Below are 21,398 nucleotides of genomic sequence, written 5' to 3' on the forward strand. Positions count from 1 at the left end.
AATGACCTTTTGACATCAGAGGGCTGAAAACTCCACCCTCAGATCATGCTAAGCACCTCCATTTTTGAACATGCATTCCATGAAGAAGCATGTAACTCATATACACCTGTGCAGAACATCGATTGCCTCACCTTTTCCCTGCCTCCAAACACTTTACCCTGGGCCTAAGACCACCCTGCTTCTTTATCCCATAAATATCTCAAGCCCTGTGCCTTTGGGGAGGTGGTGAATAAACCCTTTCTCTGCTGCAGACCTTGCTGTCTCAGCATTTGGCTTGCTGAGTGTTGAGCAAATGAACCTCGTTGAGTAACAAGTTCAAAACCTATCAAATTTTATGTCAATTAAACCTCAATCCCCTTAAAAGGGATCTATTTCTTAAAAAGAAGAAATATTTGATTAAATTAATAAGAACTGGTGGGGTTGTGAGAGGGACTGACTTAAATCCATGAATTAGGTGACGCTAAAAGGGGCAAAAGGCTTATTTTCATGAATGGATGAGGCTAAGAATGCATTGGTTTAAACCCACAATGGAGAGGACTAAGAGGGGGTTCGGCCTGTCCAGCTGATTGTAATCAATATTGATTAAAGATAAGCACCAGAGCTGCTACCACAGGTTGGCTGGGCACAATGCAGGTGGTTTGGAAGGTTTATTCCTAATCCTTTGGCAATTTTACCATGCACACTTCATTACCACCACTTCCCAGAGGGGTACACTGAGGGTCCAGACAAAGCAGTAGCTAGGGTTCCACATTCTGTAGCTAGGGTTTGCCTTTTGTCTGGCCCCCCCAACCCTGCCAGCTGCCTTGGTGACCTGAGCATGGCTCCCTCAACCCCAATCCTTGCCCCTATCCCCAGATTTGTGGCCCTGCTGGTATCAGCTCTCAGCAAACTCTCCCCCAGGGTCCCGTCCCTGCCATTCACCCCTGAGGCCATCCTTGGACACCCCATTCCTTTGCAAACTCCCCTAAGACTGAGCATCTCCCAGTCTCAAACAATCCCCCATCTCCAAACACTTGAGCCCCCATCCAGTTGGTACGCTCTTTGCCCCATTTCTGAAACATCCAGGCTGCCGGATACTTGGAAACCTCCCTTCACCATCCACCATCCTGAACTTTCAACAATGCTCCTCTGCAAGGCCCTCCCATCAAGCAATCTATTAGAACCTCAGGCACCCATTCCTCAATCTTTAAGCACCCCTCTACCACAATCACTGGTTCCCCAAGCCCCAAACCCCAGATTGGAAGCTGCCATCTCCATTTTCAGTGCTTGAAGTCTCAGTAAGAACAGGGCCAGATGATGGTAAGTTGCTTACACTCTGGGCCTCCTTCTAATTTATAAAACTAGGGTAATAATTGTGCCTTGTGTTGCCTTATTTCTCATTCCACAAGCCATACGTAAGAGGTTTACACAGCATTATACAAAGAAAGCATCTTGGCTTCTCTGAAGAGAAGGTGGGCAGATGTAGCCATCTTATGCTGGGGACTGCTGGGGACCCCTGGGAGTGCACACATCAGCTGGACTCCCAGGGGTGGCCAAGAGGGACAGAGCAGATCCCAGTTCAGGCAGGCAGATGCCCAGAGAAGCCAGTGATCCTGGTGACCAGCACTGCCCTGCAGGATTGGGGAGGTCCCTGGGGGAGGGAAAGGGGACTGGGCCCTGGAGGAGAGAGTGGAAAGGCTTCCCAGGGGAGGAGAGGATATGGATTCCTAGGGCTCAGCCTTGTTTTTTCTCCTCAACCCAGTTCTCTTGGGAAGACTCAGGAAAAGAAAGCAGCTTGAACTCATCCCCACAGACAGAAGCACTTTGATTTACAATTCTGCAGGGACAACCATCCATCATCTGCATATAAACACGCGTTCTTTCTTTTCAGAAATAGAAGAACGCAGGGTTGAAGACTTTGAATTGGGCATTGATAACATGCAGTCACCTTCCAGGTAGACAAAAGGCTGGGAAAGACCTCCTAGAAAGAGGGAACAGCATAGGCAAAAGCAGGGAGATGGGAATAACAGTGGGCATATTTAGGGAGTTGTGAAAGCCCCATTCGGTCACAAGAACAGGGAACAGCAGTGAAGGAGGTCCAGTGTGTTCCCCCACAGACAAGGTCAGGTCAGAGATGGGAGGGGCATGGGACTACAGGAGGAAGGAAAGCAGGCAGCATTCAGCCCTTTCAACTACAACAAAACCAGGACCCTGAAAGGTGGATGAGAGAGGTTGCACAGCCTGCCAGAAGGGACATCAGGACACAGTGTGTTCACATCCCATAATGAAACAGTCATGGACCAGATGACTGTTGGGGGTAAGCTGCCTGAGACCCCCACTGTTGTTGGCTGACTGTGCAACCCTGGGCCCCTCCCATCCTCAGTTTCTTCTTCCATAAAGTGGTGGCCACAGGCCTTCTCTCACAGCTCCCCATTCCTCCTTCCACTTCAGTAGCACTCTGCCCAAGTGCTCCACCCTTGGGGGCTTTGTCTCCAGACACACCCCACCCCTTTTCAAACCTAGGAAGGGCCTCATTTCTCCCCTCTCATTGGCTAGTGTCCCCTCCCCCACCACGTGCCTTCAAAGGCTCCTCAAGTCCAGGCTCCTACCGCCTCCCCACTCTCCAGGAGACCTGCCCTCCCCTACTTTTTGAGTCCCCCAACCCTATCATGCTCAGGCCCCTGAAGCCTCCCGGAGCTCCCAAAGGCTCCAAGGACACCCTCCTCCCCAGCCCACCGTACTCTTCCAGTCCCCCAGTAGGGAAACATTCACTGCAAATTTACTGAGTGCCTACGATGTGCAAAGCTCTGGTGGAGGCTGCAGAATACCCTGGTAAACTTGGGTTCCGGTTCTGCACCCCGTTTTTAGTCATCAGAGCTCGGGTGGGGCCCTTAACTTCTCTGGGCCTCGACTTCCCCCTCTCACAGGTGGAATAACAACATCCCCTGGGCGGAAAGAGTTTTCCCATGATGCTGGGAAAGAGAGGCAGCGCCTGAGGCAGAGCAAGGCCAAGAGCTCGCGCTGGCTCCCAGGGCCAGGCCTCCTTGGCGGCCGCCAGGTAGGTCACCGCGCTGGTTGGGGCGCCAAGCACGGGACCGGCCGGCCTCAGCCGCGTCCAAGCCCGGGCGGGCCGCCAGGTGAGCGCTCCCGGGCGCTCCAAACGCGTCGCTGGCGGCAGTGCGTCCACCAGGCCAAGTACGGGTCATGGAGCCACGCGCGGGGGGCGCCACGGACCCTAAGGGGAGCAGAGGAGGTACGGGGCGCGGGGTGGGAGGGTAGTGGGCGCGTCCCTGCCAGCCCTCGCCCCGCCTGTCTGCTTCTCACCTTTTCCTTCTGACAGGTGGTAAACAAAGCAGCCCTGGCGCCCTAGCGGCTGCGGGCGGCGGCGGTGGAGGGCAGGGGCCCAGCGACCCGGGCTGGGCTCGAGGCGCCCTACCCGCACCCGCGCTGTGGGACGGCGCACCAGACCCGGGGGTCTCTCCGGAGTCTCCGGGGAGGTGTGCCGGAGGGGTCTGCCCGGGGTCACTGGGGAGACACCTGGGCACTCGGGATCTTTGGTGAATTGTGGGGGCTTAGGCTGGGGGCTCTGGGAATATGTGGGCCAGCAGGACTGCGTAGGATAACTGGAGGGGAATCGGGGGTGCCTGGGCCACAGGGGGCAGACCGTGTTCTGTTGGGACATCTGGGGGAATCGGGATACTTCTTGATGTTCGGGGAAGAGTCTGGAAACTGGAGTTATAGGGGAGCAGTGAGAGACCTTCAGAGTTATTCACAGGGTGTTCGGAGGTGTCCAGGAATATTGGGGTTAAATAGCTGTCCAGGGATATCGTGGGTGCAGTTTTGGGTCCACGGGCATACCCGCGATGGTCGGGGGTCGCGGGAGATGAGAGGGGCAGTCGGTGACTTTCAGAACTATCGAGGGAGTGGTCTCGGGTCTCCGGGATCTTGAGGGGCATTCTAGGTCTTCGAACGTGGGGGGGGCTGTAGGGGGTCGCTGAGACTCAGGGTGGGCCCTGATCTGTTTTTTTCACTCGCGCAGGCCGTGTCCTTCCCCCGCCCGCGGGCCCCAGAGCCCGGCAGCTCCTGGCGCGGCTGGACGCGCGCCCCCTGGCGGCCCGAGCTGCAGCCGACGTGGCGGCGCTGGTACGCCGGGCCGGCGCCACATTGCGCCTGCGCCCCAAGGATGGTGCGTGATGGGGCGGGGCCTCAAGGGGGCGTGGTCGGAGTGTAGCGGGGTTCTGGGGGGGCGGGCCCAGGAGTGTTAGTTACTCCCCTGGGTGGGGCCAATGGGTGTGAGTTAGGAGGACGGGCCTCGGCGGTGATTCGAGGGTGCTGGGGTTAGCCTAGACTATTCCTCTAGGAGGTGACACAGAGGGTTACTGCAGTAGGTGAACGTTGCACGGTTAGTTGTGGGTGCGGAGCTTGATGTTTTCTTTTGTCAGCGGGGTTTCGAGTGGAGGAGGTGGGGCCTGGAGAGGGTTGGGGGCAGGCATTAGGCTAAAGGGCGGGCCTGGAATGTTAGTCAAGGAGGTGGAGTCTATAAGCGCACTGGGGTAGCGGCTCGAAAAGTCAGGAATAGGTTAAAGTTTATAGGCTGATTGGAGGGCGGGGCCTGGAATCTTCAGCAGCGGAATCCTGGAGTAGCACCCTGCACGGTAAGTCTAAGGGTTTAATATGAGGGGCGGGATCTGCGTGTTATTAGAGGGAGGTAGGAAGGTCTTTAGATTATTCAAATAGCTGGTCCCAGGGTTATTAGCTAAGAAGGCGGGATCAGGATAGTTATTCGTGTGGGCGGAGCCTAGTTAAATGGATGAGCATGTCTGTCTCTGCATCCTAGAGGCAAGGAGGTGAGATGAGGCTAGAAATATTAACTCAGTAGGCTGGTCCTAGATAGTTTCTTTATAGTACCCTTCCGACTGCCTTTTTCATCCCCCAGACATTAGCGTGCTGGATTCTGCAGACATAGAGGTCACAGACAGTCGCCTTCCTCATGCCACTTTCGTGGAACACCGGCCCCAGGTACTACCTTGTCCTCCTTCGAGGCCACCTGCCTCGAGACCGGCAGTGTATGTATACTTGTGTCCTTACTCCAGCATCGTCGGTCAGAGACCTTGGGTACACGTACCGCGCCACCCCAAGTGACCGAGGGTAAGGCACGTCGTGCTTCGAAGCCGCCCCAGGCCTCTGGTCAGTTCTGTGTGGAACTCGTTCGCAGTTCCGTGGGCTTTGGCTTCACATTAAGTGGAGGCCGCGATGCAGACGGGGACGCTCCGCTGGCAGTGCGCGGGCTGCTGAAGGACGGGCCAGCACAGCGCTGCGGTCGCTTGCAGGTGAAGCATAAAGCACCCTCCATTTGACGGTGCCAGCCCTGTCCTATCCTGTTGTCCATGTGCTCTCCATTTTGACCTTTCTACAACACCCCTTGCCTTGCACTCTTGCAGCCTGGCGACCTCGTGCTCCACATCAATGGAGAGTCAACTCAGGGCCTCACCCATGCTGAGGTCATGGATCGGATTCGCACAGGAGGTCCCCGGCTCTGCCTTGTGCTAAGCAGGCCTCCTGAGACCCACCCCGGCAAGCCTGAGGGGGTGGGAGGGCCCTGGAAAGAAGATGGTGGGTTTCTCAGAGGATTGGGGTCAGGGATCTGTGAGAGGAAGAGGGTCGCAGAGTGGAGAGGCTGGGGACCTGGGTGAGAAGGGTTTGGTGGTCACAATGGGGAGGATCAGGGCTTGGTGTTTGTGAGGGTCATGATATTTTCAAAAGTGGGGATGGGAAGACCAGGGTCCCAGGATAGGAATAAGGGTGGATTTCAGAGGGGAGGCTTTTGAGGTACTGTGAGGGAAGAGAAAAGAGGGGTTTGGGGCAAAAGTGGTTGTTCAGAAAGAAGGGTCATGGTCCTCAGATGGGAAAGCAGAGTGGGTCTCAGTGGAGAGGGGATGGGATGGGGATCCAGAGGGTAGGGGGTCTGGTCCCAAAAGACGAGGGATCCATTAGGGAAAGGATTGGGAGTTGAGGAAGGTGGGATGAGCAAGGGAGAGAGTCTGGGATCCTGTATGGGAGGGGTTTGACTTCCTTTGGGAGTTGTGGGAATTGATTCCTGAGGAGAGTGTTCTGCATCCAGGAAGGGAGGGGACTAGGGAAAGGAGGTGTCGGGTCTTGAGGAGTGGCTCCGGTTCCTGAAGGGCGTGTCCATTCATTGACGGAGGTTTCTCTAAGTACTGGGGTCTCTGTCTCCCGCAGCCCTTCGAGTCTGCCGGCCACCCTCAGCCAAGGGGCCCCATCTCCGTTCCCCACCCTATCGCCTAATCTAATCTGCAGTCTTGCCATCCCCAGATCGCAGTGCAGATCCTGGGGGACCAGAGGTGACGAGGTCTCGCAGCTCCAGCACTTCCCCACTTCAGCACCCTCGACCCCGTACGACGCCCCAAACCCGGGGCAGCCCGGAGTCTAGCCCAGGAGTGGCGGACGACCCCGCGGTTCCTCCTCCTGAGGGCCGCACAGAGGACCCCAACGACCACACCCCGGATTCCCCTGGACCCTGGCTGGTGCCGAGCGAGGAACGGCTCTCGCGAGCCCTAGGGGTCCCGGGGTCCGCGCAGCTAGCCCTGGAGATGGCAGCCGGAAGGCGGAGGCACTGAGCGTGTAGCAGACAGGTCACTTGGTACTGCCCAACCTGGATCTGGTGTGCCCCGCCCGCCGCTCACTAGCATCATGGGGAGAGCTTCCTTGGCCTTCTCCCCACTCCTGCTTCGCAGTCGACCAGCCCTTGCTCCCCTCGAGGCGTCAGTGGTACGGCCCTCCCGGACCGGCCAGCCCTGCGCAACTTGCTTCGGGCGGGGGAGGTAATAAAATGGTTCGATCCGGTCTTAACTTGCCAGGTGCTCTAGGCTGGGTGGGGCTCCCGAGTCCTACCCGTAAAGCAGCGGGTGGGTCGACCTGGTTGTGAGGAGGGCCTCTTCTAGCAACCATTGGCAAGCTTACTTCCTGCTGTTTCTTTCATGCCTCTAGAGAGGTCTTCGCTTCTGCCGGCATAGCCCCACGCCGTTCCCCTTCGCCAACTCCTGCTTCTCTCCCCATTTATTCATTTCACTGTTTTGGACCTGTGCAGGGCTCAAAGTTAATTATTGCGCGTGGCGTGGGGAATGCAGAGGTGGGCCTATTGTGGCGGGGAGTGCACCAGTGTACCCACAACCCCGGCCAGGAGTCGTCCAGACCCTCAGCTGGGCTGGATAGCAAGGCTAGAACCGGGGCGGCTTCCTTCGCCGAGAACCTGCAGTCTCTCACTTCCAGCCTGGTCTGCCAGCTTTGGCTGGCTGTAGACTGCCACCCTCACAGCACTGGCTGGGGCCCCGAAGCTCCCTTCGGGGCGGAGCCAGGAAGGTGTGAGTCAGCGGGCCGGGCTAAAAAAGGCTTTTAGAACCCTTGGGCCGCGCCCCCCTCTTCCATAGATGGTGAGGAACCGCAGCTGGGCTTGTGTGCACACGCTACACGCTGGGCGTTCCCGGTCCTGGGAGAGGCCCGAGTTTCCTCCGTCCTGGGAACAGAGCCCCAAAGCCAGGGCTTATATGGCCAGCTGGACCCCGGTGTAGCCCCAGTGCGGGCGCTGACAGAGGCCAGAAATGTCCAGTCACCTCCGCTGTCACCACATCCTGAACACTTCGTCCCATCCCCCCAACGAAGGAAGCTGTGGTCTGGAGGGAATGGGCAACTCTACCCCCTATGGGGAGGGGCTGGGGAGGTGAGGGAGGGAAAGGGCCCGAGTGTGAGTGTCCAAGGTGGCGCTGGGGAGGAGAGAGGGACTGTAAAACTAGGCTGGGAGTTGGGGTATAAAGAGGTGAAGAGGTGAACCCTTGAATGATAGCGCTGTAGGCACTGTGGGGGAGTGCACTGGGGCTTCTAGTTGACCCTAACTCAGAGCCTGGTAGAAGTGTGGCTCTAGGGAAGTCAGGAAAGGGCTCCAGAGCCCCAGTCCTATAAAAACAGTCACACCCAGGAGACTAATAATATCGATAGTACTGCCAGCCACCATTTACTTGGTCTTATCCTGGCTATCGGCTTTACTGGCACTATCTGTTTCCATCTAGTTACACATCGACTCAACAATCCCGATGTGACCATTTCACAGAGGAGAGAAATGAGGCCTAGTGAGTATAAATAGCTTGAGGAAGTTGGGGATTGAGGCAATATTTAATATTGCCTGATTCCCAAGCCTGTCCTCTTAATCTCACCTGCATTTGACAAGTATTAATTGAGCCCCAACTGTCTACCTTGCACTGTGATAGGCACTGGTGAGATGCTGGAGGAATGAAATATAAAGATTTCTAACCTTGTGTAGCTGAGGTAGTGGGGGGGGGGTAGACAGATGTCAGAAAAGAAAAGACACAAGAAGATGAATAAATAAAAGATAATTTCAGAGACAAGTGAGAGTTAGGAAGATAGCAAAAGGTTACAGTGGGGGAGGTAATGATGGTGGGCTGCTGGCCTCTTTGAAGACATAATATTTGATCTGGGACCTGAGTGACCAGAAGCTAGATGTTTGTAGAACTGGGGGAAGGGCATTGACAGCAGTGAGAACAGCAAGTTCAAAGGCCCTGATACAGAGCAGAGTTTGTTCTGTTCTAGAAACTCTGGCATGGCCTCACAGAGTTGGAAAGCAAACACTCAGCCTTGGGAAAGGTATGCTTCATGCCTTCCACTATCCAATCCCTCTTTCAGCAACCTGGGCTGAAAGAGGGGAGCCCCTTAGTTTTGTGGGACCCCAGGTTCGGGGGTGGGGGGGAAGCAAGGCAGGCCCTTGGGTTGAACCATCCTGGCCTTCCAGCCATGGCTCTCCTCTCCTCAGATGAGATGAGAATGAAACCAACACTCACTCTGGATAGAGTGTGCCCCTCAGCACATCTTGGGGGAGATCCTGATTCCATGACCAGGTGCATGTCTCAGACGTGGAACTTGAGGCTGAGTCAGGAGAAATTACTCGCTCAGGATAACACACTCTTCAAATGTCATCAGCCTTTTCACCCAGTCTGGCACCCAGCAGCCTTCCCCTCATCTTGCCAAGCTCACGGCAATAAATAAAGCTGTGCTCCTTCCCCATTCTTCATCTAAGACTGGGCTGACAGCCCCTCTACTTAGAACCAGGAAATGGAAGCCCAACATTTGGGGCCAGGACCTCTAGAATTGCAGAACAGAGAAACAGACCCTGAGCCCTGACACTATTAATAACGTCCACCCTTCATTTACCGAGCAGTTTGATGCTCAACAGGCTTTGTTCTCTCTCAGCCTGTGCACTGGCGAGGTCTCATTCCATCACTGCTAAGAGGTTAATTCCACGGTCCACGATCTTTTATCCACAATTCCAAAATCCAAAAAGCTTTGGAAACCAACAGTTTTCCCACAAGTTGGGCACAATTTGGTTACAAAACTTGACCTGACTTAACCAGGAAAAATTTTTGGTCCTGGCCTATCCCACTTACTGTGAATGTCCACACCATTCCTTGAGGAAATATTAACGTGTTTTTGTTTGTTTGTTTGGTTTTTTAACGGGGCAGTCTCAGACCCCGCTGAGAGTGTTAAATAATATACCTTATATGTATTGAGAAAACTTTCTAAAGTCCAAGATATTCCGAATTCTGGAAACATACCTGAGTTTAACCCTGGCCTCGGCCGTTTTTACAGCTAAGGAAACTGAGGCATTCCCTTCCAAAGCCAAATCCCCATAGTTCTGAGTTGAGGCAGCCCTAGGCGCATTGGTATTCAAAAAGCGTGAAGGGTCTCTCCAGTGCAACACATGGCTCGCAGAACTGCCAAGCCTCAGAGCCTGGCGCCCCCGTAGATGCGACGCCCTGGGGGCTGTGCGCCGGGCGGGTAGAATCCTTGGCGGGAGGGGCAAGGGGGCTTCCGGGGCGGCGGCCACCTGGCCCGGCCTGCTCCGGCCCCGCCCGCTTCTGCTCCGCGCGGTGATTCACTCCCTCCTTCGCCCCGGGGCCCCCTTCCCGGCCAGACGGCGGGCAAGACGGCTGGGTGTGTACCGTCCTCGAACCCACGAGCAAGCGAGCAGATTCTCCGCGCCTCTCGGGACTCCGGTCCACGCCATGGCGGATTCCGAGCGCCTCTCGGCCCCCGGCTGCTGGGCCGCCTGCACCAACTTCTCACGCACCCGAAAGGGAATTCTCCTGTTTGCTGAGATTGTGAGCGCCCTGGGACTGGCGGGTGGGCAAAGGCGGGGTAGGGTGGCTGGACTACGCGGAGTGGGGCAGCTCCGGGGGAGGCAGGCGCGTGGCCCGGGCCTCTTGGCAGTGGAGCGAGGGGTGCGTGGGTTGGTGGCGCAGGCCCGAAACCAGGGGCGCACGCAGGGCGAGTCAGTGAAGTTTGGAGAAGGTGGTCGGGAGCTGCTGGCCCACGGGGTCAGGCAAGAGGCCCACAGGGGCATATGGGGGGCCCCATGGAGAGAGACCCCATAGACTTATCGGTGGACTCATCGAAGGGGTCCCCAGGGGCTGGGTGTTGGGGTGCATCCCGTGGCAGGGCGTGGCGCGGCCTGGGCACTGGCTGGAGGGTTGGCAGAGCGCCCAGGGGCGGGACCTGTTGGGGTGGGGCCCCCGCGCGCTAGTCCCGCGGGGTAGGGTGACCAGCCCTCCCCCAGTTCTTCCTCGCCTCTCTGTGGTGGGGTGGGAGGTCCTCAGCTATTTGGGAGCCTCGGTTTCCCGTCCCTCTCAAAGTGGGCGCCTCCTTTGAGTCACTTGTAAAAGGGGTGCGGCGCCTTTAATGGAGCCCTGCCCCTCTGGTATCGCTCTCACCGTTTCCCAAAGAGGTTGCTGGGAGAACCGCACATCCCGCCCCGTCAAAGCCCTGAAGCTGGCGCCGCGAGTGCTCACAAAAAAACACCTGAAGGCACCACTCCTGGCAGGCCATCCTAGAAGGGAAAAGAGGGGAAACTGAGGCACCTAAATCTACTCCTTATTAGCTGGGTGATCCTGGATAAGTCACTTCATGTCTCTGTGCCTCACTTTTCTCATCTGTAAAATAAAGATACTAATGATAGTACCCAGCTCATTAGGTTGATGTGACGATTGAGTGAATTAATACTTGTACGGGTCTTAGAACAACATTTGCAACACAGTGCGCACACAATAGGTGTTTAGCTATTATTATTTGTCATTTTCCCAGTCCTGGTATGCATCTGAGTTTGCGGCCCCCAATTTAAACCAGTCCCCTCAGCCCTGGTTGTTGATCGAGGCCCCCTTTCACATATCCTTCCAGATATTGTGCCTGGTGATTCTGATCTGCTTCGGTGCCTCGACATCAGGATACTCCTTCTTGTCGGTGATAGAGATGATCTTTGCTGCTATCTTCTTTGTCGTCTACATGTGTGACCTGCACACCAAGATACAGTTCATCAACTGGCCTTGGAGTGTGAGAAAGGGGCCACGATGGCAAGGCTAGGGAGGGGCTCGGGAAGTTGGGATTGTGGGGGTAATTCTGGACACTGACTTCCCTCTTCTCCCTACACCTCACAGGATTTCTTCCGGACCCTCGTAGCGGTCATCCTCTACCTGATCACCTCCATTGTTGTGCTTGTTGAGAGAGGAAACCACTCCAAAATCGTTGCAGGGGTAAAGGCTGTGGAGTCAGCTCCAAAGCACAGAGAGAGGGGTTTGAGGATCCTGGGGTCATTTCTGCCTCCGCTTCTGCCAGAAAGTGTGTGACCCACAGTAGGTCACACTTGTCCTCAGGGCCTGCAGGAAAGTCTGACCCAGGCCCTGGTTGTCCTCCACAAATCATTTGCTGTAAAGGGCCATCCCTTGTCCGACACAGGGACTTTTGTGGGAAGCACAGAGAGGCGGCCCCTTTGTCGATACACTAGACTATACCATCTGCTAGAGCTTTGTCTCAATGTACAGTATGAATGGCATCCCCTATATGTGGGGCCACTGTGTGGCTGCAGTTTGAAAGGTAGTAGGAAGAGGGAGGGTGGGGTAGAGTCCAGTCTCTGGCCTTTCCCTGAGGCTCTCTGGCTTGCCAACCTGGGGCTTTAGCTACCATCCCTGCATGGGGTAGTCACTGGAGGTGGTGGATACAAGGAGGCCGAATAGGCTGACTAGCCTAATCCACTCCCACCTCACGCCCATCCCTATCCCCAGGTGCTGGGCCTAATCGCGGCATGCCTCTTTGGCTATGATGCCTACATTACCTTCCCCTTGCGGCAGCAAAGACATACAGCAGCCCCTACTGGTAAGTGTGTGGGTGTGTTGGGGGGGGGTGTTGCTAAGGGGGTGAAAAGAAAATGGGTCTCCCAAGGGGCATGAATGCCAACTCTGTCTCTTATCGATACTTAAGGCTTTAGTGCCAATAAGTACCATAAGCTTCAGTATTCTTATCTGCAAAATGGACATATGGATCCAGCCAATGCGTTCTCTCTTTTCCTCTTGCAGACCCTGCAGATGGCCCGGTGTAGGTGAACTCCCTTCATTTCTCTCAGCAACCTGCAAATAACACCTCCGTCGAAATAACTCCTCCCCGCCCCTACTACAACACTCCCAGTCAACTCCCAGCCCCCTACTGAGGTAAAAGTGCCTTTATCGCGAGAATTTGTCTTCCAGGCTGCCAATCAACTCCTCTGGGTATGGCCACCTTTATGGGTGTGCCTAGGTTCCCCCTTCCTTCTGCAGTATCCAGACGGAGACACCAGTTCTGCCTGGACAATGCCCCCACCTAAGCCACAAAATGACGGAAGAGGGTGCCTCAGATTTCAGACTCCAGGCCCCAGGTTGTAACCCACTCCTAATAACCTTCTCAGTGTGCATGTGTGTGTGGGAGGAGAGGGGTTCTGTGGAGGAATAAATAAATAATAAGCAGATTATTAGAACATATGATAGTGAATAAATTAATCCTTTGATCAAATGTAGCTAAATCTCAAGCATCAGGAGGGGGAAAAATGGGGGGAGCTGGAGCAGCTGGAGCAAGGAGGTAAAGAAGCCAGGCCTGTTTTAAAACATATTAAATTACTTCAGTAATACAAACAGATGAAGGAGGGAGGAAGGCAAGGGATTTATGACTTAAGTTGGGGGGCTGGGTCATCATCTACACTGACTTGAGAATGCAGCCCTCCAGAACTGTCACTCCTTCAAGCCACGATGCAGTTCTTGTCTCTGGCCTGGCGAGGCATCCCTGGGCGAGAATTCCCGGGGAGCTGTGGAGATGGGGAATTGGGGGTCTCAGTTGCAGTGTCCTGAGCAGGCATTGGCCTGCACAGGTGTGGGGGCAGTGGGATGCGTTCCCCTAGGAAGAAGCCGTCGTCCTCTGAGGATTCGGAACTGGGACTGGAGGGCGAGCTGGAGCAAGATCCCGAGTCCGACCCTGATCCCAAGTCACATCGATGGTGGCGACGTCTGCCAGAGTGGCGGCGGTGATGGTGGTGGTGGTGGTGATGGTGGTGGTGGCGGCGATGTATGGGGCCCCTGGGCGGGGGGCTGCGTGGCCTGCGGCGCTGGGCTGGGGGCACACTCAGGGACCGCCGCGGGCCTCCCTCAGACACCAAAGGGTCGCGGAAGCTGACGCGTGGGGTGCTCTGGCGACCAAAGGCACCATCTTCTGGGCGCGGGTCCGGCTGGCCGGGAGGCCCTGAGGGTGGTTCGGGGACACTGCGGAGCCCCAGCTCGGGCATGGAGTGGCGGTGAGGGGCCCCTCTCAGAAAGCGGGCAGGCTCCTCGGGGCCTGCAGCTGGAAAGAGAGATGGAGCGACTCCCTGTATCTCTCGCCCCACCCCTACCCCAGCCCAGGGGAGGCCGTTGGAAAGGGCCTTCACTCTCCCCCATCAGGACTGGGAAAGTGGAGGCAGGCATGGGGCGGGGCAGCGAGGTGGGGAGTCCGGGAAATGTGAGGCCTGGGGCAGGTTCTGGGTGGAGGGAAGGTTGAAAGCAGGAGGAACAGGACCAGATGGATTGGTGTCTGGGGTGTGGCCGGGGTGGGGGCGTGGCTTCTGGTGAAAGGGGAGTGGCATAGGCTGGAGCAGACAGGGTCTGGGATAGAATGGGGGCGGGGCCTGGGGGGCGGAGGGTGAGGGGTAGAGGGTTTGGAGGAAAGGAGCAACTTGGGCTCAAGCTGGGACAAGTTGAGGTAGGGAAAGGGCCCTGTACAGAAGTGGGGTGGAACCTGGGTTCACGTTGGGGTGTAGTTGGGGTTGGAGACTAGGCCTGGAATGGTTTGGGGACAAAGCCAGGGCTGTGATGGGGGCGGAGCCAGGGATGCCACAGGTGAAGGACCTGGGCGAATCAAGGGGCGGGGACAGGGTTGAGGCGGGAGCACCGGAGTGGCTGGGCGTGGCTGGAAGGTTGGCTCACCAGGCGCTAGCTCGGTGCTGGTGCCTTTTGTGGAGGTCTCAGAGGCCCCCTCCACAGCAGAGAAAGAGGCTGTAGAGGCTGTGAGAGGTGTGGAGACCGTGCCTGCGCTCCAGCTGCGGCGGCCGGGCCCCGGAGCCGTGAGCTCGGACCCCAGGCTGCAGGCTCGGGAACAGAAGATTAGGCCACGGCGTGGCAGGAACGGGCGGCCCAAGAGGGCTCGCCCACAGCGACTACAGCAGAAGCAGCGGTCTGAGGCGTGCCAGTGCTGGCCCTCATAAGCCATCTGGCCCTGGTCCAGGCCTGCGGGGATGGACACGAGGGGGAAAACTGAGGCAGAGCCCCCAGGCATATTCCCAACCCTCCTGAATAGGGGCCCTTCTTGGGAAGAGGCAGGGAATCTGAGGCAGGGTACCCAGAGATGCCCTCTCCTCCCTCCTCTCCAGAATGGGGCCCTTCCTCATCCTTCTCTCCTGGAAACTGGCTGATAAATGTCTCCTCTGCCTCCCTTTCTTTCCCAGGGTGGGGGTAGACATTGGACTCCAAGATGTGGGTCAGGCTTAGACATTAAGAGGTGGCTTCAGGTGGAAGGAGAGTGAAGGTGGACCTGAAGAAGAGGCCTGGGTGGTGGCGGCAGGACATAGAAGGTAGGGCATGGCCTTGGTGGGAAGGGAGTGGGTCTTAGAGAGTAGGGTCTGGCTTAGAAGGTAGGGTTTACCTCGGCTGATGGAGGAGAGTCTTAGAGAATAGGGCATAGCTTGGAGTAGGGGCCAGGCTGAGAGGGTAGGAGGGTAGCTATGGTGGGGGGCAGGGCTAGGAATTAGAGGGCACTCTGGAGGTGGACCTAGATGTGTAGTGGTGCCTAGTGTAGGTGGGGTTTAGAAAGTATGGCATGATGGGGGACATTGGTAATGGAACTGCAGGGAAGGGTATAGGGCTACAGTGCTGGAGCTAGACTTAAAGTATGGGGTATAATGGAAGATGGGGCCTGGAAGATGCCCCCAGGAAGAATCCTGGCGGTGGGGCTGTGACCCAGCTGTCCATCCATCCCCCATCCAGTCCCATGTTCACCCACCAATGTGCTCCCCACAGCCATCACAATACTCCGCGTGGCGGGCCTCGTAGCAGGCGCAGCAGTGGGGGCGGCTCTGACGCATGACATAGCGCTGCCCTCCCAGTGATGCTTCACACTCAAAGCAGCAGAAGTGACCCATGTGCCAGTGCCGGCCCTCGGCCTCTGTGCACTCAGGGGAGAAGATGATCTGGGGGGCAAAGGCCATCCATGGCCATCAGAAGGGCCTGCCCCTGCCCACCCTCTGTTCACACCCCTGGGCAGAGAGACACGAACCTCGTCACAGGCTTGGCAGCGCGGGCGCAGGCGTTCAGCATGGTGGCGACCACAGTAGACCTTGCCAGCATGGTAGAAGTAGATGAGGTCCACCAGCAGCTCCCGGCACGTGGAGCACACAAAGCACTGTGGGTGCCAGCAGGCACCCAGGCCTGCACGGCTGGCAAACACGGCGATGTCCCCACCTCCAATCTGCTTCCCGCACTGCCAAATGACAGGTGGATGCCGTCACCATCACCAAGATGGTAGGATGGATGGGGGTCAGCCAAGGCGTGTCACATGTGGGCCTTCCCCGTGGCCTTTGTGACCGGCCCCATCCAGGGGGTAACTTTGAGATAGGCCCTGGATGCTGCTCCTGGGGGAGACCACAGAGACAGGCCCTATTTCTCGTGGGTGGCCTTAAAGGCAAGTCTCCCCTTTAGGGGGTTGGGGAAACCATAGAGACAGGCCAGGCCCAGTTGGGGGATCTTAGCAACAGACCTCACCTAACAGTAAGATCTAAGGTTAGGCTCCACCCACCAGGGGGGCCTTAGAGATAAATCCCACCCATCACCCAGCTCTAGAGAACAGGCCCTGCCACTGTGGGTTGGTTCTTAAAGACAAGTCTCAATCATAAGAGGACCAAAGAGATAGCCCACGCCCCATGTACACTGCATGGAGGGGAGAAAACTCTTTCCAGGGCCTGGCAGATGGGCCCTGTACCCCAGGGCTTGGAGCAAAGGCACCATTACTCACTGAGGCCCTCCATGGCTCACCTCCTCACAGATGGCCCCAGTGATGGTCACGGGGAAGATGCGCACGGTGCCTCGCCCCAGATTCTCCCGCTTCCGCTGCTGGCTGAAGGCTCTGAGCTCTTTCTTCTCTTCCTCTTCCAGTGCTGTGCAGTACTGTGCCTGGAGTAGTGGGGATCTTCCAGGCTCCTCCCCTGATGCCTGCCCCCAGCCTTCCAAATTTCATCCATGCTCAAAAAATTTACTTCTAGGCCTTTATATAGATGGTGCTTCCTGCCTTAAATACCCACCCCTTACCTCTTCTCCCAAGGCACAGCTGTGGTTTTGCCTGTCCAGACCTGTCACCTCAGATCAGCTCACCTTTCCTCCTCTGACCCTGCCCACTTCTTTCCAGCTGCCCAGCATTTGTCCAGGCTGTGTCCCCTACCTGGCATGCCCTTCCTGTCTTCTGTCTCCTCACCTCACTGTCATGTGGGGGCAGCTGGTGCAGCAGCTGCTTGATCCTGTATTTCTCCCCGGGACTGTTGACGTAGGGGACCTTGTCCTCTGGAAGGCAGCTGAAAAACTGGTATACCTGGGAGGACATGGGGGATGGGAGAAAACAATTGAGACTAGGGGTGATGCAGTGGGATGGTGGGTCCCTGCTTTTCTGAGAAAATTAAAGTCATCGTGAGGGAACTTCTATTGACCCCCTCCTCCCTACAGGCCAGATCATTTCTGCCACTTCCTAAGCATACTGAGAGTTCCCTCATGTCTTGACCCCACTTTTCCCTCCATCTGCTGCTCCACTTTTCTTTCTCCTTTATAGCAAAATTCCTTGAAGGAGTTGTGTGCATTTTCTGTCTCCACTTCCTCTCCTCCCATTCTCTCTAGACCCCACTACAGTCAGGCTTCCCTGCCCCCTCTGTCCCTGCCTCTCCTCCAAAGCTATTCCTGTCATAGTCATTGATGATATCCACATCGCTGAACTCATTGTTTAGGTCTCAGTCTTCATCCAACTTGACCCATCAGTAGCACTGGACACAGCTGGTCACTCCCTCTTCCTGGAAACACTCTGTCCCCTTAGCTTCCAGAACACCACACAGCCCTGGGTTTGTTTCCTCCTACCTTATTGGCTGCTCCTTCTCTGCCCCTGTTTTGGTTCTTCCTCAACTGGCCAACCCCTAAATGTGGGAGGGTCCTCTTGCCTCTGTCTACCTTCAGTCCCTTGGGAAACGAATCCACCCTCATGGCTATAAATACCATCTCATGGCTAATGCCTCACAAATGCGTACCTCCAGCCCTGTGACCTCTCACTTGAGTTCCAGACAACGTGACCACTCAGATGTCCAACAGGCATCTCAAACTCCAGATAGCCAAAACCAAACTTATTCTCTTAGCCCTCAAACTTGCTCCTGCCTTGGCCTGCCCCATATCAGTCAATCCATCCATCCTTGGGGTCATCTTTGACTCCTCTGTCACACCCACAAGCAAATCCTCTCAGCTCTATTTTCAAAATATAACTAGAATCTGACCACCACTCACTACTTCCACTGCCAGCGCCATCATCAGTCACTTGGACTATTGCAGTAGCCTCCCTTTCACTGATCCCCTGCTTCCACCCTCTTACAGTCCATTCTACACTCAGCAGCCAGAGGGATTCTGTTAAGTCCTAAGACAAATCACATCCCTTCTCTGCTCACAAGCCTCTTGTGTCCTCTCATTCAGAGTGGAAGTCAAAGTTCTGTCCATGGCCTCCGCCATCTCTGACCTCACCTCCAACTACTCGCCCCATTGCTTACTGTGCTCCAGATACACTGGTCTCCTCGCTGTTTCTCATACATGCCAAGCACATTCCTGCCTCAAGGCCTTTGCATTAGCTGTTTCCCTTGCCTGGATCGCTCTAACCTCAGATATCTGCATGGCTCACATCCTCACCTCCTTCAAGAAGCTCAAACATCATACACTCACAGAGGTTGACCTGGGCACCCTATTTACAATTCTAACATCTCTCTCTCTCTCTCCTCCCCTCCCTCTCTTCCACTTCCCTGCTCTATTTGTTCCGTAGCCCTTACACCATCTGACATATATTTACAGGTTTGCTAATTGGCTCTTGCTCCCTTTGGGAATACAACCTCCATGTGGGCAGATGTATTTTTTTCTGTTTTGTTCATTGCTGTGTTCTCAGTGCCTAGAACATTGTCTGACATGTGGTAAGTGCTCAGTGACTGTTTGTTGAATGAATCAATCAATGGAAATGTAGTGAATGAAGTGCTGGGATAAGACCTGAGGTAAGGGGAGGACAGGAGAGGGGTGAACAGGTCCTGAGGAACTGGCCCAGCGATCAATCAGGGTTCCCTGCTAGACCCCAGAGGGGTCAGAAGGACATGCACAGTCTGACCATGCACCCTAGAGTTTCCCTGGAAATAGGTTCCTACTTGAGTGTGCATGTGTGTGTGTGCCCACTGGTGAGCAAGAGTGGGTGGTGATGTTTGGTCACCTGCTCGGGCTTGAGACCAGGGGGCACCCAGGCATACTCCTCCGAGGCACAGCCGGAGTCGTCGTCAGAGATGGAGTGGCGCTGGAAGTCTGAGATTAGCCGACACATGATGCGTTCCAGGTCCACAGGCACTGTGTGCACGGCGTGCTCCTCCCGTGGGCATTTGCAGTGCTGGCAGATCTTTCTGAGGGGACCGGGATGGGGGGTCAGCTCCTAAGGGATGGCCCACTTGGACCCCTTGGCAGCCCAAGGAAGTCCAACTGAGGGCCAGAGACATTCAGATTATCACCAGCAAAAGACTCCGAGCCAGACAGGGGCCTGGGGGCGGTGCTGAGCGGAGGTGGGGCTGTGAGCCAGACTACTGTGGGGAGTTGGCCGGGGCTGTGAGGGGCAGAGCGGCCAGCTGGGGGCAGGGCTGTGAGCTGGGAGTGGGGCTGCGGGGCCTGGGCAGAGGATGTGAAGGGGTGGTGGGGCTGTGGCAGGTCTCAAGGCCATCCCCTGACTTTCAGCACTGGGACTTGGGTCACACTCTCCCGGCAACGGGCCTGAGTAGGGGTGGGGTTCTGAGTCTGAGATTGGAGTTATAAATCTAGGGGTTTCCCCTCATGACTTTGGACGTGGTGGGGGAACTTTCCCTAGGGGTGGGCTCTAGCTTGTGCTGAGGCTCTGAGCCTGAGTGAGTAGGGCTCTGTCTGTGGTATTTTATGGGACGTTTTGGGTACAGGGCTCCGCTAGGATAGGACCTGGGCCTGGGAGGGGAGTTCTGAGCCCCAGAAAGGGGCTGGAGGTCAGTGGGCGGTTCTTAGAGCCCGGGACGGAGGATCTCCCTAGAGATGGGACTCAGAAACTTGGAGCACATTTCTGGGGGCGGGGCTGTGTAGTAGGCGGAGCTCTCCTGGGAACTGGACAATTGGGAATGAGTCAGGGGAGGGGCTCTGGACCTGAGCTTTCTCTAAGACCTGGCTCAAGCCTGGGGGCGTGGCCTAAGTTGGGGGGGGTTCCCCTAAAGGCAGGTTCCCATAAGGGCAGGACCCTGACGAAGACAAGGTCCTGGGATGGTCACCTACCTCCAGCCATGCAGCAGGAAGCCGGGGCACTGCTCCCTGCAGGAGTTGCAGGGCTGGCCTCGGTCGGGGTCCTCTGCTTCTTGAGGCTGTAGTGGGAGGGGGCAGACGCGGGACCCGGCGAGGTGCGCGCGGGCGGGGAGGGAGAGAGAAGTCAACGCCCGCCTCTCCACTCCGAGGCCGGCAACCACACGCCGGGGCATGTCCCACCAGGGCAACGCCGGGCAGGCTGGGACAGAGTCCAGAGCGCGGGGGAGGGGGACACAACCGAGGTAGAGGCGGGGGAGCTGAGGCCACCTCCCTGTATGCCGTCCCTTTCAGGGAATTCCCCTCCCCGGGCCAGCACTGGACTCCCCTCACCCAACCTCGACACCTCCCCACCAGCCTCTGACTCCTCCAGGCCTCAAAACACCTCCCCCTGAACTCAGAGTACTCTCCCCACCAGAGCAGAGCCCCTAATCTGGGTGTCTCCTCTCAGGCCTCATCTCGGCCCCTTCTCCACTCAGGAAGCCAGTAGCACTCCAGTTCCACAGGGTAGGAATCTGAGACCCCATCCTTACTTGGGATCCCCACGTGAGCCCTGCTCCTCTTTTCAGAAGCTCAAGAGCCCATCCCCCAAACCCTGGCTTCACCTTTTCATACCCAAGGAACTGAGACCCTCCTCCAGGATCTCAGGAGGCCCTTGAGCCATTCAGAAACCCACACCCCAAGAAGCCTTGGCCCTTACCCTTCATATCCTAGGGCTATTCACTCTTCCGGACCACCAAACGCAGACCCCACCCAGACAGCCCCTCCAAGGGAAGAGAGAGACCCTCCCATCTAGGAAGTCAAAAGCTTCCTGGCTCAAGTGGAAGCCTGGAAGCCCTCTCCTCACAAATCCCAACCACTCGACTCTCAGTATTAGGGCACCCCAGGAATGTAGGGCCTCACTCCTCAGTTCACCTCCCGCCAAGGTACAGGAAAAGGTCCCTTTTCTCTTAAGCTCAGGAGGCCCCTGCTCAATCTAGGACTCCAGGACCCAATCTTTTGGCTCTCAGAATCCCCTCCCATAATTCACCGGAGAGGGGAGTGCACCAGGTCCCCGGGGTGCTGATAAAGGTGTGCGGAAAGGTGACTAGGGAGCAAGGGCCACCAGATCTCCACGTTCCTTCATCCGCATACTTCCAGCAGTCCCATGCCCTCCGGTTTGGGAACCCTGAGGATGGGGATTCCCAGATCCTCTGGGAGCGCCTCCTCGCTATCCCTATCCCCTGCTCCCTCTCCCGGGCCTCAGTTTACCCTGACCCCCACCGCTGCCGTGAGTCTCGCTCACCGCGCGCCCTGAGCGGCGCCTCCGGGACCCACGCGCGAACATGGCGCGTCCAGGCAGGGTCAAGCCGGGCCGGGTCAGGCGAATGGAATCCTTGTGGCCGTCTGGCCACCGCGCATCCGGCAGGGGAGCTCTCGGTTCCGTAAACCTGA

The 21,398-nt window shown here is 56.6% G+C and overlaps 3 protein-coding genes across 6 annotated transcripts; 2 read left to right on the top strand and 1 right to left on the bottom strand.

The window, feature by feature from the left end:
• Window positions 1-3,153: 3,153 nt before the first annotated feature.
• MAGIX (MAGI family member, X-linked) lies at window positions 3,154-6,850 on the top strand. 4 transcript variants are annotated; one of them, XM_065901075.1, is made up of 6 exons: window positions 3,154-3,232; window positions 4,019-4,165; window positions 4,916-4,998; window positions 5,073-5,309; window positions 5,421-5,592; window positions 6,313-6,850. In XM_065901075.1, exons 1-6 carry the CDS (start codon window positions 3,184-3,186, stop codon window positions 6,615-6,617), a joined length of 993 nt encoding a protein of 330 aa, XP_065757147.1. In that variant the 5' UTR covers window positions 3,154-3,183; the 3' UTR covers window positions 6,618-6,850. The 4 variants fall into 4 exon arrangements, with proteins under 4 accessions (XP_065757147.1, XP_065757146.1, XP_065757148.1 ...); XM_065901074.1 differs by having other exon boundaries at window positions 3,184-3,232; window positions 6,298-6,617; XM_065901076.1 differs by lacking the exon at window positions 5,073-5,309 and having other exon boundaries at window positions 3,184-3,232; window positions 6,298-6,617.
• A 3,123-nt stretch (window positions 6,851-9,973) lies between these two features.
• PLP2 (proteolipid protein 2) lies at window positions 9,974-12,844 on the top strand. The gene is made up of 5 exons (XM_065901111.1): window positions 9,974-10,166; window positions 11,239-11,391; window positions 11,496-11,591; window positions 12,120-12,210; window positions 12,411-12,844. Exons 1-5 carry the CDS (start codon window positions 10,071-10,073, stop codon window positions 12,431-12,433), a joined length of 459 nt encoding a protein of 152 aa, XP_065757183.1. The 5' UTR covers window positions 9,974-10,070; the 3' UTR covers window positions 12,434-12,844.
• Window positions 12,845-13,102: 258 nt separating this feature from the next.
• Window positions 13,103-21,291, bottom strand: PRICKLE3 (prickle planar cell polarity protein 3). The gene is made up of 9 exons (XM_065901044.1): window positions 21,250-21,291; window positions 19,941-20,026; window positions 18,874-19,057; window positions 16,855-16,968; window positions 16,419-16,556; window positions 15,664-15,867; window positions 15,391-15,577; window positions 14,319-14,618; window positions 13,103-13,698 (listed from the first exon to the last, which is right to left on the bottom strand). The coding sequence occupies exons 1-9, from the start codon at window positions 21,289-21,291 to the stop codon at window positions 13,103-13,105; spliced, it is 1,851 nt and encodes a 616-aa protein (XP_065757116.1).
• Window positions 21,292-21,398: the final 107 nt, after the last annotated feature.

Source organism: Phocoena phocoena, chromosome X (genome assembly GCF_963924675.1).
Source record: "Phocoena phocoena chromosome X, mPhoPho1.1, whole genome shotgun sequence".
Classification (NCBI taxonomy): domain Eukaryota; kingdom Metazoa; phylum Chordata; class Mammalia; order Artiodactyla; family Phocoenidae; genus Phocoena; species Phocoena phocoena.